The 20,759-nt window shown below is 41.5% G+C and overlaps 1 protein-coding gene across 1 annotated transcript in view; it reads right to left on the bottom strand.

The window, feature by feature from the left end:
- The window catches only part of fat4 (FAT atypical cadherin 4), a 105,831-nt gene that overhangs the window by 27,078 nt on the left and 57,994 nt on the right, over positions 1-20,759 (bottom strand). The window contains exons 3-7 of the mRNA XM_078260055.1: positions 19,948-20,209; positions 18,864-19,214; positions 15,143-16,065; positions 13,273-13,447; positions 1,635-1,815 (exon numbers count right to left, since the gene is read on the bottom strand). Coding sequence (XP_078116181.1) covers positions 1,635-1,815; positions 13,273-13,447; positions 15,143-16,065; positions 18,864-19,214; positions 19,948-20,209 — 1,892 coding nt within the window. The remainder of the gene's footprint in view (positions 1-1,634; positions 1,816-13,272; positions 13,448-15,142; positions 16,066-18,863; positions 19,215-19,947; positions 20,210-20,759) is intronic.

The following is a 20,759-nucleotide window of genomic DNA, read 5'->3' on the forward strand; positions in this document are numbered from 1 at the left end:
CAGTGTCCGGCTTGAGAGAGACCGGCCAGAGGCTCTTACAAGCTCCCCCATGGAGCAGGCTGTGTGTGAGAAAAAGCTGTCGTCCAGCTTGAGAATCGCGTCCCAAACAATATGTTAGGGTGTTGACTAAAACTCTACACTCTGCTCCTAAACGCCTGTCAACAACCGCAACATCGGCCTGGAATTTTACAAAGCTGGTGATGAGGTAAAACGTTTCACTGACGGCGTGAGGAAAGCCAAAACCCAGTCCTGTTTGGACCTGAAAGGATATTTTCACAGCAGGGAATCAAAGCAAAGTAAAGCTGACCTGATTAGTCACAGTAGTTACTGGAACTACATAGATCTCCTCCTAGTCCTATGCACACAAAAGATTGTATTCCTGCGTTAATCTGTCTAATAAAGTACAATTTGACATAAACCGCAAATTATCTCCTGTTTCCTTTAGAAGTCCCAGGGAAAAAGATCTGTCATCTGTTATAGGTGTATGATGTTTCTTCTTTTTCTTAATGAAATCTAAAGAGATTTGAATGCAATTTCAGTAAAATATTCACTTTTGCTTTGTCTCTTTAGGAAATGACAAAATCTAACATTAAGATTGTATTTTAGGACAATATCATTTGTGTAACTATTTTTGTTGATCATTTTATTTTATTACGAGGCCCCCTTTTAAACTAGTCCGTTGCAAACACTGCGTATGCACCTTGAATGATTAGAATAACTAGATCAGTCAAACCTATTTTTATGTATAAATTGGATTAAAAGTGCCTTCCAGAGCAGCAGAGGCCTATGAACTGAAATGTCCCCAGTTCGACTTCGGTCGTGAACATTTGTTGCATGTCGTTACACATTTTCTGTTCCAACTATCTAATAAAGCAAAACATTCCAAAGACAAAGTAACCAGGTCAAAAGAAAGAGAAAACAAACAGACATTTTAAAGGGGAACTATGCAGTTTTTTTTTTTAGCTTAATTTACCTTAAATGAACAGCTTTGGAGTCATTGGAATGGTTATATGACTTTTTTCGGGTTGAATGGTGGTCGTCTCGCTCCCCCCTAGCGCCTGTGAGCTGAAAAACCACCCTTGCAACTTTGGGCCGGCGAGCCGGCGGCCTCAGCGTCAGGAAGTATCGCGTGATATCAGGTCTCGCGATGCAACGAATTGCTTCACGGCACTGCACGCATACGCCCATTCAGGAACCGGCTAACAAGGTAGCGATGAAGTTTTTCACACTATTGTCATGGCAGTGCCGGCAAAAAAGAAGCAGAAAGCCAGGAAAGCATTGTCGGAGGAACAGAGAAAGAGGAAACGGAAGACTGACTGAGCGAGGAGTCAGACACAAGTAAACATAAGAGCTGCCAAATATCTATTCTGAAGCTGTAGGGGGAGCTCTATAGAGAAACCTGCGAGCAAAAAGTGAGAAAATAGCGAAGAAATGGCCAAAACTGCATAGCGCCCCTGTAAGACATGAAGCATGTCTTTTATGAGGGTCAAATGTTTTCAAAAGAATAAGGAGGTAAAATCCTCCAAAATGAGGGCCGTTAGACTGTTAGTTTTCAAAAGTATAGAACTAAAAATAAAAATGATTAAGAAAATAAGTGTGAAGGAACCAGAGAAGTGCAAAGGCCAAAGGAGTACCTTATAACACCATTTACGCCAACATCTGCATCAGAGCTGTTGACCAATAGGACATCCGTCCCTGTCGGGGCGTTCTCCATGATGGTGGTGTGGAAGGCGGAGGAGGTGAAAACTGGGACATTATCATTCACGTCGTCCACCAGAACTGTTACAGTCCCCGTTCCGCTCAGAGACGGAGAACCTGGAGGTTAAGGGAGAAAAGGAAAAAAACTATCAAGTGACAATAGTGGTTTGCTTTTCCTTCAGTAAGCACACTTAAAAGAAGTGAAGGAGAAATAGCCTCAATGGCCAGCACAGAAGCAAGTCATTACACTTTCCATTCACATGACAGACCTCAACACGGAGAATTTTCTAACTGACTGAATTAGGAACTCCTTTTTGTGTCACAGCGCGCTGGTAAAGGGGAGACAGTAACATGTGAGCGGCATTAAGACTCCCATTTTGACTTTAAGACACTTATTGTACATGACTTGTCATTTGCAGCGAGATCCACACTGAATCAAGTCATACTCCTGTGAGGGATCAGCCACAATATTCCTGCTGCATTTAATGCAAGCAAATTTCTCTGGCCACCGGTTTGGGTTTCCATCGGTCTTACTGCCACATCAACACAGTGCAGAACACATCAAAAGGGCTCAATGTCTCTGAAACCAAATATTTCAGGCGTCCTTCCTGGGGGTCTTGGACACTCATAGATTTAATTTCCACAGCGAGGTATCTATTTTAAGATGCACGCCACTGAGCGAGTTAGTCTGTGGAATTTGAGTGAGGAGAAGTGCTATTTTCAGCAAAAATCCAACCGTTTTTTTCTCCCAGAGCGGGTGACGAAACAGGGCTTGCTGGACCCTGGGGGACGGATTTAAATCAATAGCAGATGAAAATGAGCCGCAATGCAGAAAAACCTGAAGAGAAAAAAAGATTCAGACATCTGCATTGCTTGAGCTGGCCTTTATAATCCATCCTTAAATGGCACGCTGCACAGCCTGATATATATTCCAAACATAAACACAAGTTCAGTGTTCAGTTGTTTCTGAAAGTCACAATATGGGATTTGGGGACATCTTTAAAGACTTGAAGTTATTTTGAGCTCTTCATGATTTGCATATGTTTACATTGCTTATCGGGACAGAGAACACCTGAGGATTAAGAAAAGATGAGATCTGCAAGCTGCATGAGGCACTTTTCCCACCTTTAACTTGTAGTTGTTCCCTCTTGCAGCTCTCTTCAGGAATGTATGTGAATGTGTCAACTATAATACACCGAATTAAAAACATACACAATCCCTAAGCTTGTGTCCTCTGTGCCTGTGTACTCAGCTGTTGAAAACATCAAATGCTTGAACTTGCGTACCATGGGGGCCTGGATTAATAAGAGATAATAAAAACACTTGGACGGTGGCCACGAAATATTCTCTCTTAATGCGGAGCTGTACAAAATCAAAACATAAGGAATCTGAGAAAAGAGGGTGTTGAGGGGTGGAGGGGTCAGAAAAGAAAGCTTCAGGGACGCTATGGCTCTGTTGCTCAGCCAGCGTGGATTGGGTTATAAATATGATCAAATCAGGGCAACACACTTATATTTTGTGCCAAGTCTTCATTTGGAAGTCAGATGAATTATGACTGCTTTCTGTCATACTGTAAGTCACTAAGATAGTAAACGGGAAAAAGAGCACTGTTGAGAACTTTGCTTTTAGACACATTGAGACTTTATGGATGGCAATGACAGCCAGTCTAAAATATCTCAACAACTATTGGATGAATTGCTGTAAACTTTGGTATGAATATTCATGGTTCCCAGAGGATGAATCCCCCTGACTTGCTGGTCAGTTTTCAAAATCAGTGCTGGGGACACATTTTGGTTGGTACCAAAAAAGTATGGAGGCATACAGATATATCCACATTTGACAAAGCGTATGTGCCAGCAGGGTAGGACAAACAGTGTCCAACCAACCAATGTCGTTGAGAAAGAAATGAAATTCCCTACAAGCTCTGCGGCTGCTGGTAAATTGCTGACACTAAACTGTGACCTCCCTGTGGGCATAGAGGAGAAAGAGGATTTTCTTTAGAAGATCAACAAATTTGAACATTATTGTGGGGTTCGGAGACCACCGCAGCTTTTTACAGGAGGGCAGGGGATTCCTCCAAAAATGAGCTTTGAGATAGTTTACTGTAACATCACTTCACTGCCTGGCTTGATGATAATAAACAGACATTCAACCTTAAGCTTGTCATGGATCCAGGTTTTCTGGTCAGAACAGAAGTGGCTAACATGCACGTTTAGAATAAACAGAGCTGAATTCTAGAAGCAAAATAAATAAACAATTGTTTATCCCAAAAGAACACCAGAAACCATACAACACTAATCTTTAGTGAGTCATTACCAAAATGAGTCATGTCCTCTGCCCTTCCAACTAAGACTTAACTGACTTTTTTTTAAAAACCTGTTTATATCCAAATATAGGCAATGTTGAATTTTGAGGTGATTATGTATTTCCACCTTTACAAATATTTGTGATGAAGAGGATTCTGCTTATAAACAAAATACTCTACAAAATCGTTGGCAATTCATACAGAGGACACTTTGGTGTCAAATGCAAGCGGAAACCCAATCCAGGCATAAAATGTAAATCGTAAACCACGATTGACATTTTATGCCTGGATTGGGTTTCCAATCCCAATCCCAATCCCAATATGCATCTTCACAGGTCTATTATGTGATCAAACGACCACAATATGTGGCTAAGTGCCCAAACAAATGCAGTCAGCAGGATTACTTAATCATCACTTGGTTGCGGCTGGCTAATCCGCCTACGCTTGAGCCTGCGGTGTCACACATTCAACGTGATTGGATTGACATGAGTCATCATTCAGGAGGTTGTCATGGCAACAGATTAGCAGAGCTCCAGCTCCTCCTCAGCTGATCCTCTTAATTGAGGAGCAATCCAAGTCAGCAAGGTGTCTGTATCACTTTAAGTTAACCGGTGCGGAGCTGCTGCTGCTGCCAGGCAAAGTGTGTGTTGACAGTCAGCAACTCACTAAGACTGTTGTTGATCAAAGATGTTCTGTGCAGGCTGGAGCTGCCGGGCTCATAAATGGCTCTGGGAGCTAAGTGGCTTTGTCTACAAAATCCAACAGCTCGTACCGAGACTGAATAAATGAAGAAAATATTTGGTTTTGAACATCGTGCCAGCTGCTATATTTTTCTGACCAGAATGCCTTCTGTTACACAGTGAGTGTGGTTGTTGCATGTCGAAAGCATTGTTTCCCTACTAAGAGCGGAAGCAGGCCAAGCAACAAGGCTAGCCCTGTGTGTGTGTGTGTGTGTGTGTGTGTGTGTGTGTTTGTGTATGTGGAGCACACTGCCCTCCTTCCAGGCGTTTCACTGCTACACAGGATGTGATGTCACAACCTGTTTACTGCCTCAGGAGAATGAACAACCTCCTCCTCCACCGCCACTTGTGTGACCTTTGACCTGCATTGCGTCTGTCACCAAGCGCATCAGGGACTCTAAGGCACAGGACACTGTTACTCCAGCTAATCCTTAGTAAGCATAGAGCAAAGAGAACCCAACCCCCATTGTGAAGACCTAAATCACGCTCAAATACTTCCAGAGCCCCCTGATGCTCCTCTCTGTGACACTGAACCTGTGCCGACCCCGCTGTCGTCGACAGGCCTTGGTTGAAACGGGGCATTTTTCTTGGTGTATCACTTCTTGTAGCATCATGTGCCTCTGTGCAGCCTCAGGACGTGCCTTCTTAGCATCCTGGGGCTCACTGATATCACATAACCCCTGGCAGCTGTTTCCCCCCAAAACCTGCTGTCCAATGTGTAAATAGTTCAGATGTATCTTGTTACATCGTGTGGGCTGACAGATTTAGCCGTCAAGGAACACTATATCAGGCTAACACTATGGCAGGTATGCAAATGTATGTAAATGACAGTTGTTTCAAATAGTTATGGTGATGGTGAGACATTCTTAAGATTCAGACGACGGCGGCTGCTAAATAACAGGGTCAACATCGCAGCTGAGTATGTCGTCTGTTTCCGATTCTTAAATTTCCACCAAATACCAAACCTGTAATAGTAAGAAAAACAAACCCAGCACACTTTTTTATTATGTAGAAAATAACCTCCCATCCCCTTCTTCTTTTTTAGGAGGGAATGACTCAACAGGAGAGGAATGCTCTGTAAGAGTGCGGAGAAATGCCAGCATCTCCTCCAAACGGTCTTTGCTGAAATCTGGCAAAGCCCAGGGAAGAGTGTCAGGGTCAATGATTTAGACGACTGCAGCCGGGGTGGGTGTCAACTCGTGCGCCATGGCTCAAGCAGAGTAAGCGGGGGCGCCGGTGGGGATATGGTGAGGAAATATGCCTAAATCTGGCAGCGTACAATCTGGCCCACCGCTATGCGACAAATGACATAATTTTGCCATGGAAAGAGAGCTGGTGGAAATTTGCAGCGGGAAGTCAGCTGCCTACCGGTGGCTGCCATGCACTGTGGTTAGAAAAGTATTTTTTCCATTGGCAAATCCTGTCCCCAGACCCTTGATTCTTTTTCTTTCTACATTTCTACAGTAGTTTTCTAAATTTGACTTTTTTTTTAAGTTTGCATAGAAATCTATCCTGTTGTATTTGCCTGTTGTGTCGGCTGGCATTTGAAGGTACAGCATTCATGTTATTAGACTCCATGAAACAAAGCCATGCAGGTAAATGTTAATCAAAACATACACAGATAATTGAAGAGATCACTGAATGAGATACAAAAACATATCCCGGTCACTGTTTGTGCATGTTCGACAGCAAATAACTAGTGTTTACATTCTTATTACCATACCTCTAATTTGTAAATCACTTGCTGGCCAAAACAGATAAGTCAATCAATGCACTACCTCACCTCAGATCTGTGCCATGAGCATAATCTTATTCCAGGGGTTAATCTTAGGTTACTTAGGAAAGCAAACTGTCATGACCCAACACTCCTCTCCTGGTGATTACAGCCTCACATCACCTCTATTTACCTCACGCTGAGGGGTTATCAACATTATCGCTCAAAAATCAGCACAAGCTGTGTACTTTTACACGAGCAATTTTGCTGTGGCTAGAAAATTGTTTTGGAAGCAAATGCCACTCATCGCTCACAGTCCAGACGAATGCATGTGTGTATATTTGATCCAAATTCATCTTGGTTATTATTGCACACAAGGAAATGGGGTTTGGAGCCAGAGAAGCATGCTCCTTCAATCAGTAAAGAAAATAGTTGACCTTGTGGTACCGTGTTTCCATGAGTCGGTTTTGCCCTTGAGAGCTATGCTGGAGTCACTGAGCTCTGAAATGGTATGGATACTATAAAGGATAAGTCCGAGCTAAGTCCGGGTGATAAGCCTGTCTCCAAGACTGAGGGTATTCTCCATGGGAACACATCAGACTGATGGTATTCAGATAACTGTTTTTCATCCTACGAGCAGCCATTACACTGTGGGATAAAGTAGACAGTCGCTGACGTCAGTGCACCTCATTTCACACAAAGCAACTGAATCCGCCGGGGAGCTCAAAGCGCTCGAGCCACACGAGGATTCCTCCTGGCTTTAATTGAATCTTGAAACACCATTTCCATTTAATTAAATGCAGCACATTCCCTTCAGATCTGGGAATGACACAGTTGGGGCAGTGACAACCAAAACAGAGTCCTCTGTTTGATATTTCACAATAATCCCAAAGACCTTAAAGTGCTTGTTAAACTGGCGGTGGGGATGACATTCAATTCTGTGTGCTAATATTTTATTGCTTAATCTGAGCTCAGATCTAAGAGGTTTGTTTCAGCGTGGATATCGTATGGAGAAAATTGGAGAACTCCGAACAACCCAAAAATAATTGGCATCCAAAATAACAAGCTTTCAGGACCAGGAGACTAAACTAGACCAGCTGACCATCTGTTGCCTCCTCGTCCATCCTGAAGATCCACAGACAGTTTCCACTGTAAGCCTCTCAACCCAGAAAGTATTGTCTAGCACAAACATATGGCAGGGTCTAAGCACCTTATTAGTGTACATTACCACGGGACAAATCACATTAACCTCCAAGAAGGTGCCGTGGCCATACTTTCTGAACTGGAGGGGGTACAAATGCATGTGTTAATGACGATTAAGCGACCTGTTTTTTGACCGCTGCAGCTGCTATGAGGGCGCACACTGCTGTGAGAACCTCGCAGGGGGTTGATTTGAAGGAAACAGCAGCACCCACCTCCTGGGAAAAGCTGCGGGTTGCCCCAAGTTGCTTAGTCTAAGCCGTGCTAAGAAGCAGGTTTGAGCGTCTCTGCTGGCACAAATGATAATCTCTTCCTTCAATATATGACTGACTGATGTTTTATCGAAAAAAAACAGACAAACATGAATAAAGCTGGGATGACCAAACAACCGGATTCATTTAAGTGGGAAGTCCAGGGCAGGTTGACTTAGGGAAGACGGATGAATGTGTAAATTTATTAGACAGCCCATCTGTAGCCTGAAGCTTAAGGCTAAACGGTTAATTACGGTTTATGGACTGCGGCTAGATTGTGCTCTGAAGGGACAGCGTAAATAAAACACATCATTACTCAAGGGGGAGAGAATTGGCGGCCATCAAGGCAAAATTGACATTTTTCTGCCTCTGAGAACCTGTTGCTTTGCAACAAAGCTTCTTTTAATGCGACCCTGTCCAGCACCCATGAATGGCCTTGGCGGAGCTGAGTGCAGGGTGCGAGCTGTCCCAACGCACAGTTTGCCAAACATAACAAAGTAAACAGAGGTTTTCTCACACTTAACAAGCAAGAGAGTGAAAGGGATATCTGAGTAGAACACTCAAAGCTGGTACCCGGTATAAAAGGGAAAATAATATTTCTAATGAGACGGCAATCTGAGAGGCATTCGTCAAATTAAATCAAATGTTATACAGCTCGGCAGTTATTTATGGAGTGCCGCGTCTCACTGCTTTTGCATAATTTCTTCCCCATATGTTACGGATAGGGTTTAGCGGTTTGCATGGCAGGCAAGGAAAGGATATCGACAGACACAAAGTGCTGCTTTTTCTCATATTTTAGGGCCTGTGGTGAAATTTAATGAAGTGATGTGCCTTTTGTGTTTTTAATACAATGGTGCTTTTATTTGCTGTGTTGTTGAATATTTGGAAATCCCTATTAAGCAGTGCATCTGTGGAACGTTCTGTAACTGTTTCCCATTTTATGGGGACACAGCAATACCAACAGATCATAACCAGTGTGAGAGGTGAAGAACATACACTGGCAGTATAACTCGCTCATAATACAACTCTATAATGTTCATACGTCGGCCATATAAATCTGAAATATGACTTTGGAAAAGTGCTCAAGAGGGGAAGCGTGAAAACCTTTTTACACACTGATTTCATCCTGCAAGTTAGTTAAATAGAAAAGCAACAGACACAACGAGTTATGATAAAATTGGCTTTGCGAGAACTTGATGTGCTAGTCAGGGTCCTCAGAGAAACACAGCAAATAAACATCATTAAAAAATGCATCTTGCCAGGATAATCATCCAACCCAAACCACCTTTTTAAAAAAAACATTACTTACCAAAGCCATTAAACATTGAGATCGAGCTATTGTTAAAGTGTACCAGGGAGTGGAAAAGAGAAAACAGGCGATAGGAAAAAACTCTGCAAGACCACATTGTTGCTGCACAGTTTTTTAAGAGCTAATCCAGAATGTTACTGCTCTGTTAAAAGTTCATTTGAGGAACCTGATATTTTATTTGGCTATGTCCTGTGTTGCCACTAGACTGCAGACTGGCTGAAACCTTCAGCATTGGACCCTGTTAAAGATTTATTGTGGCAAGCGTTGGACAGTGCTCTAGCATTGCCCTGGCCACGTTTTAACACTGCCTTATCAGTGTTCATACAGGACTTCATTTGCTCTAAATTTCCATTTAACTTATATGCCAGAGACTTACTTAGATTTATCCTCAGGTTACATTTTATTTCTTGTTCTTGTTCAAAACTTGATGACAAGAGATTGACAGATCATTATTCAATTAGTCAAGTCAGGGGGAAAAAACCCCCCAAAAGACTAGAGGGTTTATATACCAGATTCATGGGAGCCATTTAACAGAATAAAGGATCCTTCTTTTATGTAGGGATGGTCATTAAAATTCTTTATCTGCTAAGCGGTCGTTTAGCGCCCCAAAACTTCCCCTCACCCACCAGATAAAGGCCATATACAAACAGCGTGGCACTATGGAACGATGTGCTGGAGGGATGTGAAAGACATGGGATTTCTATGCGACCGTATCCGCCATAATAGGCATGGGCCAAGGGATTTACTGTGCCTTCCCTTTAATAAATGTGACCAAACATGGTGCATGTAAATGCACCCCGAGGACGCTCTCACCACCACACGCAGACAGACTCACACAAAGTCAAAGGCAACAGCCATAATACACAAACACAAATGCACACACTCACACAAATACAAATGTATAAACGCACATAAAAAGCAAAGAATACATGCATGTGCATACAACCGTGCCTGAACATACAAACTAGTTTCAATTTACTCGGAATTTTCCAATAGGTTTTGGTGACTTTTAACTCAATTTCTCATATATAACATCTCAGGCTTTTTCAACCAAGGGATGTTGAGCTGAGAGCACTTACTTCCAACATGATCTTTGATGTTAAAATCCAAGAGACGCACAGAAAAGGAATTGTGAAAATAAATAATAAAATCCTTAAAACCCAAATAAAATCATTACAAACTCACCCATAAATAGAATAGATAATTATCCATATAAAAAAAAAAAAAAAACCTAAACACAACAATAACAAACATCTAATTGATGCCTCGGGAAACTTTTCTTGGTGATGAGTCCTTAATAACTTTGCACTGTAGATAAACCCTGACCCCTAAAAGTCCCTCTTGCTGTTCCATCATCCAACAATATAAAAAAAAGCTTCTGGCAAAAGTATTCGCTTATTGAGAAAAATTGTTTACACAGAAAAAGGTGAACCCAGCCAGTATCCTTTTATGATGTAAAGTACTTCAATGTATGTACACTGAAAAGAAGACAACTGTTTAGAAAATGGAAAGAAAGAATGCTATCAAACTGAGATACTTTTAGCACTCAGCTGCAAAAACACACACAACACCAGCTGCCAGATAAATAAAAAATATATTTTCTTCAACCACAGATGCCCACTTAAAGCTACTCCATAAACACTGAGTGGCAAAAGTATGTTACTGTTTGGCTCTGCTGGAAATCTTATTGTTTCACATGCTTCCATGGGGGCATAACTTTTGTGTTGCTAAGCAGCGGCTTACAAATCTGATCTGCCTGCAGCTGATCCCAGATGTTGGCCCGGCGTTAAGATCAGCCACAGACCCTGCAGCCCCTTATGTCTCCCGCTTTCTGCACAACTTGTTAACTCAGAAATGCTGCAAACAACTTTCCATAAACATGGAAATTAGAGAGAGAGAGAGAGAGAGAGAGAGAGAGAGAGAGAGAGAGAGAGAGAGAGAGAGAGAGAGGAAACAGAAATATCGCAGTTCTGATCTTAAAGTTTCCTCTCAACAAGACACCTTGTAAAACACCTTTAAGCAGCTTGTAAGGATGCCACATTTTAGGTGGCTATGCATGGATTTTCAAATAATAACGTCTGCCAAATTCTGCTGCTCTCCCGGGCCAGAATACATTATGTGAACCCACGCTTTTGTTTCCATCCATTTCATGACAGATTTCAGTCAGCACAGCAGGCAGAGAGGGTCCTGAAGCTCTGTTTAGGCTACGATTAATGAGTTTACCTTTGCTGAAATGACTGAAAAATGTCACAGTAGGATGGACAACTATGGCACAATAAACAGGCACACAGCCCTGCCCAAACATGGGGAAGTCCGTCTTTGATTCATTCACAAAATAAGTTTTACAACAGCTGAGAACTTAGAGCACATTTGTCTTATCGTAAGTCATGTTGCACTTTAAAAAACACAATCCTATTCTGCTCATGATAAACTGTTTGCACAGTGGCTGCTGCAGTACTACCAAATATGACAGAATACAAGATGTAGCTTAAGTCCTTGTCTGACAGAATAATATTTTCATACTGAAGTCTTGTTGTGGTGATAAATCCTCCTGAGTTTTTTCTCTCTCTGTTACACAGTGTTTCGGAGTGGAACTAGTCAAATATGGCAGTGCAGGAAGGTAAAGACAGACGTTAACTTGTTAAGATGAATGTCTGTGGTTGAAAATGGCTCATGGTAGACAGCAGACTTGGAGACATGTCTGCACCATCCACCTTCAACATTTCCTGCCAGATAGTGCCTGGGAGAACCATTTCCCCCCACTGTCTCAGCCGAGGCCTCAAAAATGTGAGAAAATGCTGCTGGGTAATTTGGCCTGTACTATGATTATGGTTTTTTTTTTTTTTTTTGGGATATTTTGATATTCTACCCCAAATCCCTCTTTCTGCCTCTTACCAACATTGTACTGAAAAGTCCTGTCTAAATATTTTGGAATTGTTGTCAGGGTACTAAATATGGACTCCTTGTGAAGCGTACGAAAAGGAATCGAATCCTAATTAGTATGTTCACTTGTTGGGCAACTTTGTCCATGTGGCACAAACCTCTGAGGAGTATGTGAAGCAAGAAAATCTTACAAAGCATGAAGAAAAAATACACTTCTTTTGTTAGTTCGGCTTCTGAAAACGTGATGCTGTTGCACAGTTTTTTATTAATGTACTCTAAGTAACCTAAAATGTAACATTCTCCCCCCACAAATATGCAAATGAGTCACTGACTACAGTAGATAATGGATATAAAGCTTAAATGTGTTTATGTAGTATCTAACATTTTTTTACAAACAAGACACGCAACATTGTCTCAATTCTCACCAAAGCATGTGCACAGTCAAAAATACACAGCGTTATGAATGCTCACATGGTCAGTCCAGGAATGAAACAGAACCACCCTCAGACCATGACGGCCGTGCCAGAGCAGCTCAGGGAAACATATACTTAACTGGGATACCATGTGATTTGGCTGCAAAGGGGATACGCATGTACTCCGTTAACTACACATTAACTGGCCTCTATGCAATAACAAGTTAACCTTTTATCTGGCTATAACAAGCTCAACCGCTGTATCTAAATAAACAGAGGATGCTGTTCAATCGAACCCGCTGAAAGGACTTCTTAGGGGAATAAGTCAAAAAACACCCACTATTTTGCAAGCTAAAAACTCCCGAATGTTTAGGTTATTGTGCCACACAAAAGGAGCACTGTGCACACTGTGAAATCAAAATGCTGTTTGTTGACATTGCTGTTAGTTTATGAAAATATTCTTTTTCAGCTTGGTTTTGGCAGGCTGATTACAAAATGTCTTGCTTTGCTAAAATTCAACAATGTCCATGTAAGGCCATATTACACGGTGCTCAATCAATCCTCACCAGATCATCATGAAAAGTTGAACAAGTAGAATGTGGTGCGAGTTCAGACATAAACAACTGGTTTTTGGAACACTATAAACTGAAACACAATACTGCAAGGCCAGCATAAAATCATCTTTTACTACAAAACGGTCAAACATTTCAAGATGCTATCAGCCTCACCCACAGCTCAAAACTTCCACTGCGGTCTTACCTGAGTCGGTGGCTGTGACCAGCAGGATGTATTTCCCCTGAGCTTCGCGGTCCAGAGTTTGGGTCAGGCTCAGCTGACCGCTGGAGGACAGGCTAAACGCGCCCTCGTCATTCCCACCACTGAGCATGTAGCTTAGCTGGCCGTTGGCACCCTGGTCATCATCTCTGGCAACAACCTAGAAAACACAGAAACAAGCTTCTTTTGAGATTCAGGAAATCAAACGTCTTTATCTTCTTGTACAACAAATGTGTTTTTCATTTCCAACAGCCGAACAGTTTGTCTGGAATAAACAAAAGAACTGGGGAGCTGTAATAGCATGGCAGCAGTGGTGGAAAGTAAGTGTACTTTACAATTTTGAGGTACTTTTACTTCTGTGTTTCAGTTAAAAAATGGCAAAAAGAAATAAAAAATACAACAAGACTATGTAACCTTTGAAAGAAGACAAACATTCTTCTTCTTACATATCAAATGTTAAATCCTTCCGCAATAAAACATACTCTTGCTCACTTCAACAACACTGTGTTTTGCTGCTGCTGCCTTACTGTATTTGGTCTGTTATGACCAGTAGTTTATGTTGGCTAATACTGGCAAACTACATATTGCTGTTAAATGGACATTACTGAGTCCGGTTGGTGACTGTATCTACTTGGGAAATGTGAGCGCTATTCAGCAAAGGTTCCATATTCTCACTTTAAGTAAAGTACCTCAAAATTCTGTAGGTACAGGTCCTCTTGAGTCAATATATGTATTTACTTTACATCACTGGAGACAAAAATGTGCCTTTGGGTTGTATAAATTGACTTAACTTGACATTTCTGTGGATTAATTGACAAGTGATCTCTGAAAAGAGTAGTGCAGAAACACAAGCGCAATGGCCTATAAGTGCCATACTCACCAAACCAAATAAATCTAATTCTTTCAGTTTTCTAGCAGTTTCACCGTTCATTTTCTCTTTCTGGATGTTTTTTAGTGGAGTATTCATGCGAGAAATATGTTGCTTAATGTACACAACCAAACATAGCTGGTAGTAACCATGCTGAGACTTTCCACTGAAGCAGCTAAGGGGTTAATTACCATCACGGTGCTAGGCGGCACCTTGGAGGTAATTGTTGAGGGACGGAAGATCATTACTTATTCACTTTGTCTAATCAGACTTTCCCAGGTAATCGACAAAAACAGTGAGAATGAAACTAGTAGTCAGTCTGACTTTTCCCCTCGTGCTGCAGCATTAAACTACCACATTTCACCGGTGTGCCCAAATGCATTGTGGGCCCTTCCTGTCGTGCATGCCGCAGACAGGCACAGCCAGGTTAGCGCACAGATGTGTGTTCTTGTGTGTCAAAAACCCACTATGTCTGGATCCCTTCCCACCACATAACTGTACCCTCATTTCCTCACAAGGTACACAAGCGAGAGAAAATGGAATTGTGCTGTCACTGGAAATCAGTCCTTCCCCTCCATTTTTTATAAATGGCTCATTTAGTCATCAGGGTGGTTGGGATGTTAATTGCCTTGTCATGCAATTTAGCCCAGTTTCATATTTCGGTGAAATCCTATCAAGTGCTAATTGTGCGGAGCAAATTGCAGTCATATATCACTTCTATATCATTTCAGTCACATATTTGCCATGATATTTAGCAAAATAAGACCACCATGGTAAGTGGTTTAGTGCCATGATACAGCTCACATACCTGCACTTATTAAGTTAGTATTACTCCAAATTTGTTTAAGGCATTAGCTTTCAGAAGTCATTCAGAACACTGCCTTCTTTAAACTGAGGACGTCCTGTCTCTGAATGTTAATGATGTCCTAACTGCTCATATTTAAATGAATGTGTTGACAAAAAGAAGAAAAAAAACAACATACTGACCTGCAGGATGTTTTTTGGTAGGTTCTCTAAGTTCTCCTGAACATTGACAGTGTAGGGAGAGAGCTCAAACACAGGTGAACAGTCATTGACGTCCAACAACACAATGTTAACGGTTGCACGGTCCACCCTGGGGCTGCTGCCTCGGTCAGCTGCTTGGACCACCAGTGAATAGGATGAACACGCCTCACGGTCCAGCTGCTTGGCCACCGAAATCGCCCCTGTAACCGAATCAATCCTGAAATCAGAGTTGGTGTTGCCTCCTGAGATAGAAAACCGGATCTGCCCATTGGTGCCTTCATCTGCATCGCTGGCAAACACCTGGATGACATCAGTCCCAGTCAAGGTGTTTTCCTCGATCTCAATGTCGTAGATGTTCTGCGAGAAGCTCGGCGTGTTGTCGTTGACGTCCAGTACCATCATAGTCACATCCATCGTTGAAGACAGACGGGGATCCCCTTTATCTGTAGCTACGACTGTGAGGGTGTAGTTGGAAAGCTCCTCGCGGTCCAGTTCCCCAACCAACCTGACGTCTCCGTCGATGGTACCGATGCTGAACTTGTTACCGAAAGGTCCTTTGAGGGAGTACTCAACGTAGCTGTTGGGTCCACTGTCGGCGTCTGTGGCTTGGGCAGTGAACACGACCGTGTCCACCGGCGTGTTCTCCTGGATGTAGGTCATCCTCTGAGAGGTGAAGGCCGGCGGGCAGTCGTTTACGTCCAGAAGAATGATGGACACCTGGGCAGCACTGGTGAAGCGGGTCATGGGAGGAGGAGCCAGGTCGTTGACTGTGATTACCAGGCTGTAGAAGGACTGGATTTCTCTGTCCAAGGCCTTCTTGCTTTGGAGGACTCCTTCCTTGCTGATGACAAAGTGGCCCTGGGGATCGCCAGATGCAATTCTGTAGAGGAGCTGAGCATTTTGGCCTGGAAAACATGCCAAGAGGGAATCAGAAGGCAATAATAATTCAAAGTAAGATTTCTTTTACAGTGAGGTTTTAAAGCTGTACACTGGGTAACTACAAAACATTTTGATCTTCAGCAGCCATACTTTCTGTTTAGTAAACTGTTGGGCTGCAACTGATTATTTTCATTTTGGACTAATTTGCCAATCACTTTGTCAATTATTCTTTCAATAGTTTTGTCTATAAAGCATCAGAACATAGCAAAAGATGTCTTTTAGAATTTCTCACAGCCCAAGGTTACATCTTCAAATATCTTGCTCTGTCTGACTAGCAGTCCAAAGACAATGTCCATTTACAATCATGCATGACAAATAAAAGCATAACATCCTTATTCCTAAGACATTTTGTATTGTTGCTTTAAAAAATGACTAAAAAGATTATTTGATTATAAAAATAGTTTAGTAATTTTCTGTCAATCAACTAATCTTTGCAGCTCTAGTTAACTGAACGCAGCATCTTCAGATGAGAAACACATGCAGTCAGCCTAAAGTGCTTCAGACCAAAATGTACTATAACAAAGACACAGCAGATGTACTCTCTAAGATTTTAAATAACATTTGTATTTTGCTCCCAAGGTTAAATATTTTAATATCCCTAAATGGAAAATTGACAAACCTGGTACCAAAATTGAATTTGGGCTAATAGGAGGAATCTGTGGTAGGGCAGGAATTAAGTGGGATGGTCTTTCCTGTTAAATCTCCTATTTTGTACAATCAGGCAGAGAGTTTGGGTTTATTTTAACAACAAACCTTGAAACATACAAGAAACAATTTACTGCAGTATGACACTGAATAAAAAAATAGCCAGATAACAAACAGACAGTAGAGGTTGAATGTTGGTATTTTTGACTAGCATCCATTGTTCCCGATGAGATTGTTAAATATGCTGTATGTGTGTGTGTGAATTAGGCACTTATAGGGGTTATCTACATCAATTTCCACAAATTGTTCATGTGCAGCAGCTGGAGCTCTCTGACTGCTACTCTTGTCCTCCAAGTAGACGATCCATTCATGTAGCATGACGGATTGCTATCAAAAAAGAAACACCACTGCAAACTACTTCCGAAACTGATAGTGCGGTTCTGCCATTTTTGAAAATCCCTCACAATTGAAACATTCATTTAAATGAGATAACTACAGTGTGACTGAGTGGTTGGAAGCAGTAAACTATCTATCCTTGAAATCGGGCCTAATCCGCAGCACTGGAACTTGGGGTTAAAATGATCTTAAATTGAGCGTCTGTAATTCAACTCAACGGGGTATTCATATGGAAAGCGCCGGCACCTTCCCACACTCCAGAGTGTATTTACAGTACACAAGTAATCCCTTATCAAAAGCTTGAGTGCTACTTCCATCTGAGTTTAGGCTACGCCATCAAAAGACAAAGTCTTCGGGGTCGGGGGTCAGGGGCTTAGGAAGTGCTAACAATGGCGTTTTATTTTGACAGTGGAAAGCTGCAACTATACGGTATATCTGAGGAGGACGACGCGGTCAGATTATGTGGACAGTGGAGAAAGAAGCCAGACTCTGGTTGAGAACTAGGCAGCGTATTTCCCAGGAATGTAGGTCACAATAACCACATTAGGTCTGGGTGAAGCGGTAATTACAGCGGAGGAGAGTAGCGGTGACTGTTCAAATACCACACGGCACTTCACATACACGAAACCCACCACCTGAAACGCAGAAATAACTCAGGCCACTTAATCATACGGTGAAGACGTATTTCATCAAGTCATTTATGCACGACGCAAAATAAAAACGAAAAATAAAATGTAGGTTTGAGAGCTTCTGTGTAACCAACTGTCATAACAAAATGACAGGCCTACATTAAATTAATCTTCTATGGCTAACTCACACTTGATTTACACAGTAGGAGAGTACACTACTGCTAAAAACATTCTCAAAGAACTGTTTTCTTTAAATATCCTGACATCTCTGGGATATTTGACCAGAGTTTAACTTGATTTAACTAAAAAAAAAACAAATCTATATTTTTCTTTCACTAATACCGATACAATGTATCCTGATTTTGCAGTGTTGCCAAATTTTTCTAAATATAGCATGCTGATAAAATAAAAATAGAAATCTCATCTGAAACCTTGTATAGAGTCAAATCAGTGTCAGGATTTGTTGTTTTGTTTCTGATTTTATTGATAGTAATGTTTAATGATTGTCAATTTGTCAACTAACGTCACAATTAAATAAACATATATCTACAATATTAAAACATCAAGTTGCAAAAAGATTAATAAGTACATGACTAACAGCAGGTACTTTTCTGAATTTTTTTTATTGTTACACAAATGATAAAAAAAAAGGAAATAAGCTATGAGCGATTCAACAGTGGAATATTGCACCTTGTATATATTTATTGACTGTATATTTCTAAGAGCTGGATCTACATATCAGTTTTTTACATATACCTACATATCAGTATTAGTATATGTGTGAGCATCAAAAAGAAACCGCAGTTAATGTTTTTATTTTAACTTCTTTCTTGGTTTTCAGTTAAGTTTAGTTTTCAACATCTGTTATCTTGAAATTATGCTTCATGTCATTTCTCAGAAAAATACCCAGCCAAATAATACAAATGTTTGACGGATCACTGCCAAAAATATTTGTTTGGGTTATGTTAATTATGTTCAAAGCAAATATGGCCCATTTCATTCATTAGCTCTGGTAGTATTAATAGTATTGTCGGCTCTAATGTTTATCTTCCTTTTAATTCCGTCTCCCATATAAATGTCCCACATGTACATACCATCATCAGCATCACTGGCCCCAACAGTGACAATACTGGATCCAGGTGGCAGACTCTCCGAGACAGACGTGCTGTACACGCTGGTGTTAAAGATGGGCGGGTTGTCATTCACATCCAGGACGTTGAAATACACTCTGACTATGCTGGCCTGCCCCCCGCCGTCCCGGGCCTTTGCTGTCAGAATATAGTACTGCTGAGTCTCGTAGTCCAGAGGACGCGTCACGTTGAAAACTCCCGTCACTGGGTTCAGGAGGAAGGTCTCGTCCTCGTCTTCCTCCTCCAGCGAGTAGGTGACCTCTCCGTTTACCCCTGAGTCAGAGTCGCTGGCCAGGATCGCCGCCACGATGGAGCCTGCGAGAGTCAGAACACAGAGGCGAGAAGTTAGACTTTACTGCCCTAGAGAAAAAAAATGACTTTAATATATCTACAGGGGGTTATTAGGCCTGTTTATTAATACCAGTGACTCAGTGATCAGTCTGCCAGCTTTGCTTTTTTATTCTCACTTGGCCTGTTACTGTTTTGGAACCAAAACTCTTCCAATCATTGGTATTAAACTGAAGACATAGGGATTAAGATAATGCTATACCAGTGCCTATACCAAGTGTTTTTATTAGTACTTTACATAATAATATCTTAATTACATCTTCACTTGGCATTCTTCTTTCATTTCCAAACTTATTGTTTATCTTTTTTGTGAATAAAGCGGTGAGAGTAAAAAAGGAGCTGTGCCAGAAAGTTGTCAGTATTATTTTAAATCCTGCTGGTCGCTGATAGATTTCCATATAAATCAGATATCAGTTACTGTCCCTTTGACCTATTAAACTCTTAATTTCCCCCTTAAGGAAGATACAGAGGATTTGGGAGAGCTACAACAGTCATATAAAAATGTTCTTATAAAAAATGCTCTATTAAATTGCTACAAAGAAGCTGCTCCGAATAATTTGAGGCTCTTGATGACCTTAACAGAGTTCGGTCTAAGGGCTTTTGCAGAAGACAAAACATTGCCTGTCTGAGTTTACAATGTCTACATTCTTTGCATGTTAGTGTGTATTAGGTTGTAATTGGATGCTTCATAAGATCTTACCTGGTGCCATGTCTTCGGGGATATCAAACGAATACGTTGCACGGGAGAACTTGGGCGTGTGGTCGTTGACGTCTTTGACGGTGATGTTCAGCCTCATGTCAGACGACTGTTTTCCATCGTCTGCGCGCACCAGAAGGGAATATTTTGAACGACGCTCCCGATCCAGCTTCTTGGTGGCGATCAGATCACCAGACTCAGGGTCAATCCGAAAGCTGTCATCTGCCCCACTGATGATGGTGTACGTCACAAGAGCATTGGGACCCTGAGGTGAAGAAAGAAAAATGTAATATTATAGCTTGTAACTGATCACAGCTATATAGTAACCTGAACTCAACTGAACTTGCATAATTCAGTCTGCATGTTTATAGCACGAAAGCATAAACTTAAGCAGAACTGTGGAATCAACATTTGTGTTTACATCTTCATTGTTTCAAAAAAAATTTAAGCTCATTGCAGGCAACAAACCAAAAGCCAAATTTGAAGTCAATATTTGCTGGCTACGTTTTCTAGAGCATTGTTCCAACTCTTTCTCAGGGTTCAGAGTGAAACAGGGGCCAGTAAGTTAGATGTACTTTGCTGAACTCAGAGGAGGGGGAGAGCATCGTGATTACAAGTATCAAAGCAACTCTATCTGGTAGGAAATCACTTTACCACCCTTGTCTAGCATGAATGAAACCATTCTTCACGTAGACCATCCATAAAGGAAAAGGCTTGTGGTTTCAAAGAGGCCATGCTACAGATCGCAAATCAAGACAGAGACATCAACAGAAGAACAGAAAACGTATGTAGAGTTATTATACCCAGCTGACCTG

The sequence above is a fragment of the Sander vitreus genome, chromosome 10 (genome assembly GCF_031162955.1).
Source record: "Sander vitreus isolate 19-12246 chromosome 10, sanVit1, whole genome shotgun sequence".
NCBI classification, from domain to species: Eukaryota; Metazoa; Chordata; class Actinopteri; order Perciformes; family Percidae; genus Sander; species Sander vitreus.